This window comes from Psammomys obesus, unplaced genomic scaffold (genome assembly GCF_907164565.1).
Source record: "Psammomys obesus unplaced genomic scaffold, mPsaObe1.curated_primary_1811, whole genome shotgun sequence".
In the NCBI taxonomy this organism is placed as follows: domain Eukaryota; kingdom Metazoa; phylum Chordata; class Mammalia; order Rodentia; family Muridae; genus Psammomys; species Psammomys obesus.
In genome coordinates, this window is record NW_026592732.1 from 1,495,597 (window position 1) to 1,508,296 (window position 12,700).

Consider the following 12,700-nt stretch of genomic DNA (forward strand, 5'->3'; position numbering starts at 1 on the left):
CCGCTTTCTTCAAGGTGCCTCCACTCCCCGGCCAGGCCCTGCTGTGCCCAGTTGCCCTGTCCTTGAATCATTGGTGCCTCTGGGGTCTCCCAGATAAGACCCAGGCGCTTCTGCTCCATCTACGGGAAGCCTTGGCTTCCAGCCTGTGGGCTCCCATCCCAGGTTGGGGTTCCAGGCCCCGGAGCAGGCTGACTCTGGCTTCCTCCTAAGCCTCTCCCCAGCCTCACCTCACCACCCACCTCATCCCCTCCCCACACCTCCTGCTAACTGGAGCCCACTTTCCTTGCCCGAGGTCGGGCTTTCTGGAGGAAGCCCCCCTCTCCGGCCACCTGCCTCCCCAGTCTGTAAGCCTTCCCTTGACCTCCTTGTGCCTGAGCTCTTAGCCCTGACCTCTGATGGTCTGCACCCCGTCCCCATCCCAGGGGCTCCCTTCTCTCACAGCAGCCGGGTAGGACTCTGCTCCCCTGCCTTTCCCATAATTCCGACAGCTCTCCAAGTGTCCAAACTCCAGCTCACCGACTCGTTCCCGCTGGGATGTGGCTTCTTCCGCAAACACCCTCTTCCCACCTTCAGCCCAGCGTGCAGCTACACACTTTTTGTTTTGAGACAGAGTCTGTGTAGACCAGGTTGGCCTTAAACCCACAGAGATCCGCCTGCCTCTGCCTCCTGAGGGTACCCAGAGGCGTCTCTCCGTGTTTCTGCTGCCTCTTGCAGACAGGTCCCTCTCCCCTGTTGGTTTCAAGCTGGAGGTTTCAACCGGACCCACCCACTTTGGTTCCGCCACCATTCCAGGGTTCAAATACTACTTCCATGTGCCACAATGCATCGTGTCTTCAGGCTCTCCTGGCTTTCCCTGCCTGAGTTGATTCCTGCTTTGTGTGAGGGTTGGGGGGGGGGTAACGATTTGAGTCCCGCAAAGAATTAGCGAAGACATGTGGGTGAAGGCTGGTACATAGGCGGTGCTCATGGCTGTTGACTGCTGGCATGACTGGATGTGAGTCAGAAGGCAACACGTTCTCAACTACAGCTGTCATGAGTTGTCAGGCAAGCTCACAGAGCCTGCTCCGGCCTCAGTTTCCTTGTAAGCGGGTTGGTGGTGGCACCTCCTTAACTCTTCCGATAAACTCAGATTCACATCACATTGCTGTGTGACCTAGGGCCAGGGACCTCACCCCTCTGAGCCTCAGCTTCCAAATCTGTATAATAATTGGACTCCTAGGAGGCTTTCCTCTTTCCCGATTTCCTAAGATCGTTGGCTTGCAGTGGGGAGACTGAGCTGGGCAGTTCTGTCCCCTCGCTCCAGTCTGTAAGGAGTCTTGTCTGGAGTGACACCTGTCTCCTTCTGCAGTCTGAGGCTGCAGACCCCAGCCCTGCCACCTGGTGACCGCGGTGACAGCCACTTGAGGTCACAGTCTACCCCAAGTTCTAGAGCCACAGAGACCGGGGGCCAGCTTCTCTGTTTCCTAGCAACAGGCATGGTGTTCAGGCACCAGCCGGTAGGTTGGTCAGGAGGGATCCGGGCCAGTTGGTGGTGCTAGCCAATTTTAGCTTCTAACCCTGACCCCTGGGGGTTCGTCACCCCCTGCCACAGCTACCTCTTCGTAGGTGTCCCACAGCCATGTAGCCTTCAGTGGCATGCCTCCCTGAGCCCCCTGGAAACACCCAGCAGGAATTCTTCTCCAGGCTCATAGCTCTGTGGGGATCAGAGCTCTTATCTTCCATCTCTACCACCTGCCTTCCCCACCCGGGGCCCTGAAGGTGAGCGGCTGCTGGCATCTGGGAAGATCAGCACTCAGGAGCCTGAAGCCTAGGCTGGAGTCCCAAGCCTTCTCATCCACCTGCCCTGTTCCCTTGGGGAATCTCCAAGCTGGGCTTGAGCATGCTCACTGTGGCTGGACCCACAGGTGCTGAGGTGTGAGTGGCATGAGGTAGGAGAGTACCAGTGGTGGGAATCAGAACCATCGGCCTCGGGCAGCCTTTTTGTTTTCACTGGCCATGCCTACCACATCCATAGCATAGTACCGAGGGTCAATGCCAGGGCCTTGCACATGGTAGGCAGGAACTCTACCGCTGAGCCACACCCCAGCCCCTCACTGGGGATTTCTAGGCAGGGGCTCTACCACTGAGCCACACCCCAGACCCTGATTAACAATTACTCTAACTGCTGAACTAGCTCTTGTTAGCTCTTTTACTTGTTACTGAGGCAGGATCTCACTGAGTTGCCCAGACTGGCCTTGAACTCACTCCATTGTTCAGACAGACCTTGAATTTGAAATCAGATTGCCTCTGCTTCTTAAGTAGCTGAGATGACAGGCCTGGTGGACGTCGTCCTCTTGCCTCCTGTGAGGAAGCTGTGTGGACAGGGCTGGCACTTGGCTAGCCAGGTCTTTGTTTCTCCCTGGACTGTGGGATGCAGGGCCTCCCTCTCTGAGTTCGGTCGGGAACTGAGTATAGGTGAGCGGCCTGTTTGTGCAAGACCTGGCTGATGCTATCATCTTCCTAGTGAAAGCCGCTTGGGAAGATGTGGTAGAGTGGGCCAGTGAGTTACTTGGGAAACCGAGGCAGGAGGATTTTAAGTTTGCAAGACCTTATCTCAAAATTCAAATTAAGATGAGGGTGAGGGCTGGCTGGGGGGATGAGAAGACTGCAAGTATGAGGACCTGAGTTTAGATTCCAGCACCCACATAAAAGCTGGGCACGGAACACGCCTGTATCCCCAGCACTGGGGGGTGGAGCAAGCAGAGATGGCCAGATACCAGGCACTTGCTGGCCAGCCAGTCTAGCTGAAATGACAATCTCTAGGTTTAGTGAAGAGGGAGTGTTTCAGAAACTAAGGTGGAGGGTAATGGAGGAAGATGCCCAAAACTGACCTCTGACCTCCACAGGTGAGGACACCTGCACACATACAAAAAGAAGCGGGTACTGAGGTGTGGCTCAGTGGTGGAGCCCCTACCTAGAATCCCCCAGTGAGGGGCTGGGGTGTGGCCTAGTGGTAGAGCCTCTGCCTAGAATCCCCCAGTGAGGGGTTGGGGGTGTGGCTCAGTGGTAGAGCCCCTGCCTAGAATCCCCCAGTGAGGGGCTGGGGTGTGGCTCAGTGTTAGAGCCCCTGCCTAGAATTCCCCAGTGAGGGGCTGGGGTGTGGCCTAGTGGAGAAATGCTTCTCTAGTGTATGAGAACTGCACAAAAGAATTTTTTAAAAAAAATGACAAAAACAGGCATAGAAGTATGAATCAGTCTAATGTGATAAAGTGGTGAAATGCCTGTGTTCAGGTCCCAGCTCCAGGCCTCAGTTTCCTCCGCCTGTAAAATACATCAGTTGTCCACGCCTGTGAAATGCTGATCATTGCTGTGGAATGGTGAGCCCAGGCCTCGGCTCTCTGGCCGTCTGGCCTTTTCCATTCCTCCCTGTCCTGTGTCCTGTTTTCCTCCAACCGTGAGGAGGACATGAAGGGAGATCAGCCAGGGCCTCTGGCTCTCAGGGCTCTGGCCAAGAAAGAAAGGCCCAGTCCCTGGAGGCTCCCAATCAGGACAAGTCACCTCATTGGGGAGGCTTGGGAGGGACAGGCCAACAGGAACAGAGGAGTTGATGGTGTGGGAGATGGCAGGGTAGGAGGGCCGTAAGGATGAAACAGTGTTTCATGGAGAGGTGGACAGAATGGTCAGGGCTGCGTGTTGGGGCAAAATGAAGAGTTCTACTGTTTGCAGGAGTATCTGGGGCAGCAGTGATGGGAGACAGTGGCCCCAGCCATAGAATGAGATTTAAGACCCTCTCAAAGCTCCCCGAGGTGTGGCTATTCCAAGCTCGAGTTCTTGTTTTCCTTGTAGATGTGGGCTGACGAGAAGGGTCATTTATAAATTAGGTACAGCATGGGCATGGTGGCACTTGGGAGACTGAGGCAGGAATATCAGGAGTTCAGGGCCAGCCTGGGCTTTATAAGACCCTGTCTCACCCATAACAGAAAGCCTGATGTGGATGTAATTCCAGCCTTTGGGAGGCTGACCCGGGAGGGAGGATCTTTACAGGTTCCTGCCTGGCTTAGGGCTACAGAGTGATACACAGTATCAAAAAAAAAAAAAAAAAAAAAAAAAAAAAAAAAAAAAAAAAAGTGGTGGCCCACACCTTTAATCCCAGCACTTTGGGAGGCAGAGGCAGGTGGTGAGTTTGACGCCAGCCTGGTCTGCAAAGGGAGTCCAGGAGAGCCAGGGCTACCGCAGAAAAACCGGTTTCTGTCTCGAGGAAAAAAAAAAAAAAGTAAATAAGTATGTCAATAAATAGGATACCCAACATTGCAGTAATAGAGACAGTCTAAGGATAGGGAGTTTAAGGTCATGGGAGTTTAAGGTTACATGGTAAGTTCGAGGCTAGCCTGGGCTACTTAAACCCCTGGTTGTTTGTCTGTCTGTCTGTTTGTTTGTTTGTTTTTAAAGGCAAACAAAAAACCCACAAGACAAGGAAAGAAAAAAAATGCAAAAATATATTGCTAGAGTTTTCAATGTAACACTTTCACACATGGAAAGCCAGGCCATGGGTAGGGAGGAGACAAGATGTCTAGAGAAGGTCAGCTGGGAATGAGGGAGGGCCGAAAGACCAGCTGTGGTGACCCAGACCTGTATTCCCAGCACTGGGTGGGTCAGGAGTTCACAAGCTACTCTGGCTACATGTTAAGTTTGAGGGCAGCCTGAGCTACCTGGGACCACCATCCCCATCCCCCCACCTCAAGAAAAATAGATGGGGCCGGCCAGGGACATGGACAGATGAAATAGGGTGTTGGGGTTTTTCTGGCCAGAACGGGGTGTTGGGTTTGGAAGGTCAAACCCAGCAGTGTTTAGAAGAATATAGTCTTCAGATGCTGGCGGAACCAGGGGTGGGGGGTGGGGTGGAGGGCGGGGGTGGGGAAGGGTGGCCGACAAGTACTTTTGGGACCTTGGTGGTCCCTCAGAGCTCACCCTCCCCCCACCCAGTTTTGTGCACTGCTGGGGACAGAACTGAAATGGCTCCCCAGAGCTCGGCCCTTCTTGAGCTGGGGCCTTGGGGATCCTGGGATGGTGGCCCATGATTATCATCCCATCCATTGAGAAGTGGAGGCAAGATGATGGGGCATTGCGGTTAGCCTTAGCTACACCATCAGCCGAGAGCCAGCCTGGGCTTCAAAAGAACCTGTCTCCGCAAAAACAAAGGGAGTAGTAACTTGCTGTGTAGCCCAGGCTAGCCTGGAACTCAATATGTATTGGAAGATAACCGTGTTTGTCTTCCTGCCTCCCCCTCCGGGAGTGTCATCACGCCTGGTTACGTGGTGTTAGGACTGGATGCCTGCTAGGCAAACTTTCTGCAATTGAGCAACAGCCCCTGGTGATGTGGGCTCTTTGTAGGGTAGGAGGACCCCAAAGGATCCTTTTCCTATGGGCCAGGTTGGCAAAGGGACACGACGGCACAGTGGCCACGGGTACCACTGCAGTGGACAGGGACTGGGGTGGCTCACAGGCGTCTCTCCACACAGCATGGCACCTTGGGCAGCGGCCGATCTTCAGACAAAGGGCCGTCGTGGTCCAGCCGTTCCCTGGGCGCCCGTTGCCGGAACTCTATCGCCTCCTGCCCTGAGGAACAGCCTCACGTAGGCAACTACCGCCTGCTGAGGACCATTGGGAAGGGCAACTTCGCCAAAGTCAAGCTGGCTCGGCACATCCTCACAGGCCGGGAGGTGAGTGGGCATGCTGAGGGGCCTCAGGGCGGATGGGGGGTTGGGAACGTTTAACAGGCCAGGTGTAAGGTCAGGGCTGGTCCTGGTTGGCCTTCTTACCTAGGGAATTCCCCCACTTGCTCAGAATCTAAAGGTGGTTTTGCTTTGTTTCAAGACTGGGTCTCTCTGTGTAGCCCTGGCTGTCCTGGAACTTGCCCTGTGGCCTCCAACTCAGAGATCCACCTGCCTCTGCCTCCAGAGTGCTGGGATTAAAGACCTGTGCTGCCACGCCCAGCTTTAATGTTATTTTTAATGGTGTGTGTATGCGCATGTGCGCACATGTGTGAACCAGAGAGAGCGTCACATATCCTGGAGGTGGAGTTACAGGCCTCCTGTAACGAGCCAGGGACCCACCCTGAGGTGGGCGCTGGGAGCCAAGCACTGCAGAGGTGTGCCAAGCCATCTCTCCAGCCACTACTTGCTCAGATTTGTTTCCAGAACAGCCCAAGGAGGAAAAGAAAACCAGTTAGCAGGTTCCCTGAATCGTCGGGATGTCCCAGGTCACAGGTGTTGCCTGCCTGCCTGCCTGCCCTTCTCTTTGGGTTTTGCGTGTTTTTATTGTATTTATTTGTCTGTTTGTTTCTGTGTGGGAGAGAGAGGGGCCAGAGTAGGACCTCAGGTATCTTTGCTCTCCGCCTGTTTGCCTTGTGTTAGGTTCTCTCACTAAACTGGGAGTGTGTGGCCTCAGCTGGCTGGCCAGGTGGCAGGGCCCCTGCATTCGCTGACATGCCCCCAAACCCAATGGAATCCCAGTGCAGGGGTTCCAGGTTCTAGTGGCCACGTCAAGCTTTTTTAGCACAGATGCTGAGAATTGAAACTCAGCTCTTTATGCTCACAAAGTAGGCATTTTACATTAGACCAAGCCTGCCTTTCTGCTTTTTTTTAATTTTTTTATTTTTTTTGCTTTCAATTTTATTGATTAGTTTTGTTATTTGACAGTTTCATACGTATATAGTGTGTTCTGTTTGCTTGAGTTTTGTTTTTTCTTTTCACCCTCGGTTTTGTTCTTTTGTTCTTTGATGCCTTGGTGACCTACAGCTTGCCATGTAGACAAAGCTAGCCTCTGCCTCCGCCTCCTGGGTTCTGAGATTAAAGGCATGTGCTACCCTGCCTGGCTTGTTGTTTTAAAAGTATTATCTTTATTTTAAACAATTTATTTTTATTTTATTTTCACTGGTGTTTTGACTGCGTGAATATCTGTGTGAAGGTGTCAGAAGCCCTGGAACTGGAGTTATAGACAGGCATGAGCTGTCATGTGGGGGCTGGGAACTGAACCCCCAGTCCTCTGGAAAAGCAGCCAGTGCTCTTAAACACTGAGCCATCTCTGTTTGTTTTAAGAAACAAGTCTGACTCTGTGTCTTCAGACTGTCATCCTTCTCTCTCTGCTTCCTGACTCTGGATTATAGGTGTACAACACACTCTTACCTGCTTGCCTTTCTGTATTTTGGCCACAAAAGCAATAGGTCCACAATATAAAGCTTGCCTAGAATCCTCACTGGGTGGAGGAGCTGGGGCATGGCTCGGCGGTAGAACCCCTGCCTAGAATTCCCCAGTGAGGGGCTGGGGCATGGCTCGGTGGTAGAACCCCTGCCTAGAATCCCCCAGTGAGGGGCTGGGGTGTGGCTCAGTGGTAGAGCCCCTGCCTAGAATCTCCTAGTAAGGGGCTGGGGGCGTGGCTTAGTGGTAGAGTGAGGTCTCTGTCTTGTACAGGGTGTTGGGTTTGATGCCCAGGAGCACAACAACACAGCCCAGAACTCTAAGACCAGGCATGGTGGCGTATGCTTTTAATCTCAGCACTCAGGAGGTGGAGGCAGGAGTAGTTATGTGAGTTCACAGGCTATCCTGGTCTACATAGTGAGTTCCAGTCTATTTAAAAAGCAAAGCAAAACAAATCCTAAGAGACAGAACGGCAGGTTGATATTACTCATCAGTGTAAATACAAATTAAAACCCTTTTTTTTTTTTTTTTTTTTTTTTTTGAGATAGAGGTTTGCTAGACTGACCAAGGCTCAAATCAAAACCCTTTGTGTTTTAATTTTTTTTTTTCCATTTCTTTATTTTGAGAATATGCCTATGTATAGAGACCAGAGGAAGACCTGCAAGTACTGAATCTTTTCTTTCATCCTGTGGCTTCCAAGGCTTAGACTCAGGCTGTCAGGCTTGCAGCCTTTACCTGCTGAGCCATACCCCACCCCACCCTATCCCCCATCTCAAACACAACATTGGGGATTCAGTCAGCACCAGCGGGTGATGGCAGCGATGGACACCTCCCAGGGATGCAGAGTTCTTTTTTCATTCCACAATTTATTCCTGCGCTTCATCACATTCACAGATGAAAGGAACCATATGATCGTCTCAATACTGGCACAAAAAGTGCATGACAAAATTCTCAAAATTCCACGTGTGAGAATCCAGCAAGGGCACGGGGCCCACGCCCCACAGAGCACAGGCTGTTCCCCCTATGTGGGGTACCCATTCCATTCCAGAGGTTGCTTTCCCTCAAAATTTATTATATTTGTTTTAAATTTTTACCTCTTTTCTTTTTCTTCTTCTTTTTGAGACACAGTCTCTATATGTAGCTTTGCCTGGCTTGGAAATCATCATGTAGACCAGGCTGGCCTGGAACTCACAGAGATCTCCCTGCCTCTTCCTCGCAAGGGCTCCACCACATCTGGTCTATGATTCTTTATTTAAATGATGTGTCTGTATTTCTGTGGGTGGACATGGGCACGTGTGTGCAGGGGCCAGGGAGGCTAGAAGATGGCGTTGGGTGTCCTCTACCTGGAGTTACTGAGTCGGCAGCGCCGGAGGCGGGGCAGGGGGGATGCTGGGGACTGAAGTCCGCAGGGCCCTCTGCAAGCACTGTCACTCTGCTTTAAATCCTCCAGGCCCTTGTTAGCCTGGGACTTGCCATGTAGACCAGGCTGGTCTGTGACTCTAGATTGTTGGAGTTACAGGCATGGACCACCATACTTAGCTCAATTAAGACTTACGGCTCAGCTGGGCATGTGTGGTGGCTCACGCCTGTAATCCCAGCACTCGGGGAGGTAGAGGCAGGCGGATCTCTCTGAGGTCAAGACCGGCCTAGTCTACAAATTGAATCTAGGATAGCCAAGGCTACACAGAGAAACCCTGTCTCAAAACCAAACCAAACAAACAAACAACAACAACAAAAAAGACTTAATGTTCAATAGTAAAAAAGGTTTTTTTGAGGTAATGCCTCATATAGCCCAGGCTGCCCCCAAACTTGCTGTGTGCTCTGTGCTGGGGGAGTTTGACCTTCCCACCTTCTTCTGCCTCTAGGTTGCTATCAAGATCATTGATAAGACCCAGCTGAACCCCAGCAGCCTGCAGAAGGTGAGGCGTGTAGAGGGGGGTGGGGTGGGAGAAGGGGATCCCCCAAACCATTCCTCCCCTCACTACTGCCTGTTCTTCCTTCTGGCCTTGCCCAGCTCTTCAGAGAAGTGCGCATTATGAAGGGACTCAATCACCCCAACATCGGTGAGCTGGCCTGGGAAGGGGGGTGGGACAGCTCAATGGCTACACTGTCACTGCCGTGCAACTCTGGGCGAATGGCTTAGGTTGTGTTCTGTCTTTTGGTTCTGTTTTGTCTCGATCCGTATCCAGGTGGTAGTGACTGCATAAGATGAGCCGTGGGACACCTCGCCTTCAGGGCTCGTGTGGCCCATCCTGTTCGTAACCATTAGGCAGAGGTGGGCACAGGGTGGCCACTGAGACCTGAGACAACACAGTGTGGCCCCGCCCAGCTGTGGCGACACTGTCTTTTTTTTTTTCCTACTTTTTATATTTATTTATTTACTTTGTATCCCAGCTGTAGCTCCCTCCCTTGTCCCTTCCCAATCCTGCCCTCCCTTATCTCTTCTCATGCCCCTGCCCCAGTCTACTGATAGAGGTCCTCTTCCCCTTCCCTCTGACCTAGCCTATCAGGTCCCATCAGGACTGGCTGCATTGTCCTCCTCTGTGGCCTGGGAAGGCTGCTCCCCCATTAGGGGGAGGTGATCAAAGAGCCAGCCACTGAGTTCATGTCAAAGACAGCCTCTGTTACCCTTACTAGGGAACCCACTTGGAGACTGAGCTGCCATGGGCTACCTCTGTGCAGGGGTTCTAGGTTATCTCCATGCATGGTTCTTGGTTGGAGTATCAGTCACAGAAAACACCCCTGTGCCCAGATTTTTTGGCTCTGTTGCTCTCCTTATGGAGCTCCTGTCCTCTCCAGGTTTTACTATCTCCCCCTTCTTTCATAAGATTCCCTGCACTCTGCCGAAGGTTTGGCTATGAGCCTTAGCATCTGCTTTGATACCCTGCTGGGTAGAGCCTTTCAGAGGCCCTCCGTGGTAGGCTCCTGTTCTGTTCTGTTTTCTCCTTCTTCTGGTGTCTATCCTGTTTGCCTTTCTGAGTGAGGATTGGGTGTGTTTACTATCTAACAGCTGATGTTCAGCCACTCGGGCACATGCCCTAGGCCCCATTGAGCTGAAGCTCGTGTGTAGAGAAAGGGATCCATTGGAGGTTCTGAAGGAAAACTTGAGGATTGGCAGATGGCTGTGGAGTCTGGGTGGAGAAAGGCGGCCTCTTCCACCCTTGCCTAACACCCTGTTCTTCCCCTTCCCTCCCAGTGAAGCTTTTTGAGGTGATAGAGACAGAGAAGACATTGTACCTGGTGATGGAATATGCTAGTGCAGGTGAGGCCCTGCCCCATGCCCTGCTCTCACACCTACCCCACCCCCCCCCCCCCCCGCTCTCACACACACTGCCGACTTTCACACGCTGCTCTCACACGCGGCCCAGACCCGCACCCCTCCGGCTGCAGCCCTCTCTCCTCTTGCTCGCCGCAGGAGAAGTGTTTGACTACCTCGTGTCGCACGGCCGCATGAAGGAGAAGGAGGCTCGGGCCAAGTTTCGACAGGTGAGAGATGGGGTTCTCTGGCTCCCTTGGAAGAGGGTCTGGGCAAGGGGTGGGAGGAGCTCCTTGCCCAAGTGCATACACGGGGATGAGCGTGTGCAGGCACTCAGGTGGGAGAAGGCTGTTGGGGATCCAGGTGCAAGTGGTAGAGGTGGGGGCACCAGGGTGTGGAAGCTCAGGCCCAGGGTGCAGGTGAAGGGGGAAGTGCTAGAGCAGGCATGGCAAAGCTGGGCTAGTAACCCCAGCGCTGGAAGTCGGAGGCAGGGGATCAGGAGCTCAAGGTCCTCTTCAGCCGCTAGAGCTTCAGGCTAGCCTGGGCTACACAAAGACCCAGTCAAGAAAGAAGGAAGGAAGGAAGGAAGGAGAGAGAGAGAGAGAGAGAGAGAGAAAGGGAAAGGAAAAAGAAAACAGAAAGGCTGGGGAGGTGGCTGCTGAGCAAGGCAGAGGACCAGACTTTGGTTCCCTGGCACCAGTGGCTCGGGCGTGGCCACCAGCTTCCATCTTAGCGCTTAGGAGACAGCCAGGCTCACTGTAGCCGGGTAGCTACGCCAGCTGAATTGGCAAGCTTCGGGGTCCTTGAGAGAGACAGCCTCCCCTGGTAAATAAAGTGGAGAGGGACTGAGGAACGCGCTGTGCCAACCTTTGGCCTCCACACACATGCGCACATGCACTTACATGGGGCTTACAGACACACATACACAGGCGCAGAGATGCAGGGAAAGGGATGTGGGTCCTCGAAGGCGCGTGTGTGGGTGTGAGATAGCTGCGTGCACCGAGTGGCAGGATGGGGTGGGCTTCTGCGTGGCAGGACCTTCGGGGGCTTGGTATTGGTGTGTGCCATGGTCATCCCCAGGGGTGGAAGATGCCTTGAGAGGCACGAGTCAGAGTGTGGACACTGGTGGCTGAGTGTGTATGGAGGTGAGAAGACGCACCAGGGTGAGGCCCAGGTGTGAGGTGACAGGGTATGGTGCGGGGGTGAGGCCCGGGTGTGAGGTGACCGGGTATGCGGGTGTGAGGCCCAGGTGTGGGGTGACCGGGTATGCGGGGGTGAGGCCCGGGGGTGAGGTGACCGGGTATGCGGGTGTGAGGCCCACGGTCCTCATGCTGTTGCCATGGAGAGAGTGCGTGTGTGTGTGTGTGTGTGTGTGTGTGTGTATGTGTGTGTGTGTGTGTGCGTGTGTGTGTGTGTGTGTGTGTGTGTGTGTGTGTGATCTGCCTGAGAGAACGTCAGGTGTCGGGTGTTGGAGTGGGCCTGGCTCCCTGCTCTCTGAACCTGGGTGAACCCCAGGGCCTCGGCTTGCGTGTGGCTTGTGCTAGGCATGGAGGTGAGCTGGGGCGCTGGTCCCACGGGCTGCAGGGACTCCACGTGAACTCTCCTTCTGCCCTAGATCGTGTCAGCCGTGCACTACTGTCACCAGAAGAACATTGTGCACAGGGACCTGAAGGTAAGGCCTCCTGCTGCGCCAGGCCCCCACCAGCCTGCCCCACACTCCCCCCCCGCCAGTCCCCGGCCGCCCCGTGGCACCCAGCGCTCTCTCCCAGGCGGCTGTGACGTGAAGGAGTGGGGAGGACAGAGGCAGGAACTGAGCATCCCGGGATGGCCCTGGGACGGACAGGAGGATGTGATAAGCTATCAGTACTTGGCCTTCAGGGTTGGTCTGTCTCTGACGTGTGGACCTTCTAGAACTTGTGAGAACTTGACTTTCAGGCCCAGCTTACTCTACAATCTTGGAGCCCAAGGTCTTAGGATGGCACAGAGGCCAAGGCCTTGCACCAGGGGACAGGCCCAAGCCAGCTGTCTGTAGCCAGGCTCCACAGCCACTCAAGTGGCCTGTCCTGAGAGTCCTTGCTTTAGACCCCCAAGCAAAGAACCTATGACTCAGTAGCACAGTGGGCTCCATGCAGGCTGGTCTGGGCTGTCCCTTGTGAGCACCTACTGTGTGCTAGTCACTAAGGGCTTTATCTTCTATTTATTTGTATATTTTGGTTTTTCGAGAAAGGGTTCTCTGTGTAGCCTGGGCTGTCATGGACTCACTTTGTAG

At 53.7% G+C, this 12,700-nt stretch overlaps 1 protein-coding gene across 2 annotated transcripts in view; it reads left to right on the forward strand.

The window, feature by feature from the left end:
* The window catches only part of Mark4 (microtubule affinity regulating kinase 4), a 31,139-nt gene that overhangs the window by 911 nt on the left and 17,528 nt on the right, over positions 1-12,700 (forward strand). For both annotated transcript variants that reach the window (XM_055615481.1, XM_055615482.1), the window contains exons 2-7: positions 5,499-5,699; positions 9,041-9,094; positions 9,190-9,238; positions 10,372-10,437; positions 10,591-10,661; positions 12,047-12,103. In XM_055615481.1, coding sequence (XP_055471456.1) covers positions 5,499-5,699; positions 9,041-9,094; positions 9,190-9,238; positions 10,372-10,437; positions 10,591-10,661; positions 12,047-12,103 — 498 coding nt within the window. The remainder of the gene's footprint in view (positions 1-5,498; positions 5,700-9,040; positions 9,095-9,189; positions 9,239-10,371; positions 10,438-10,590; positions 10,662-12,046; positions 12,104-12,700) is intronic.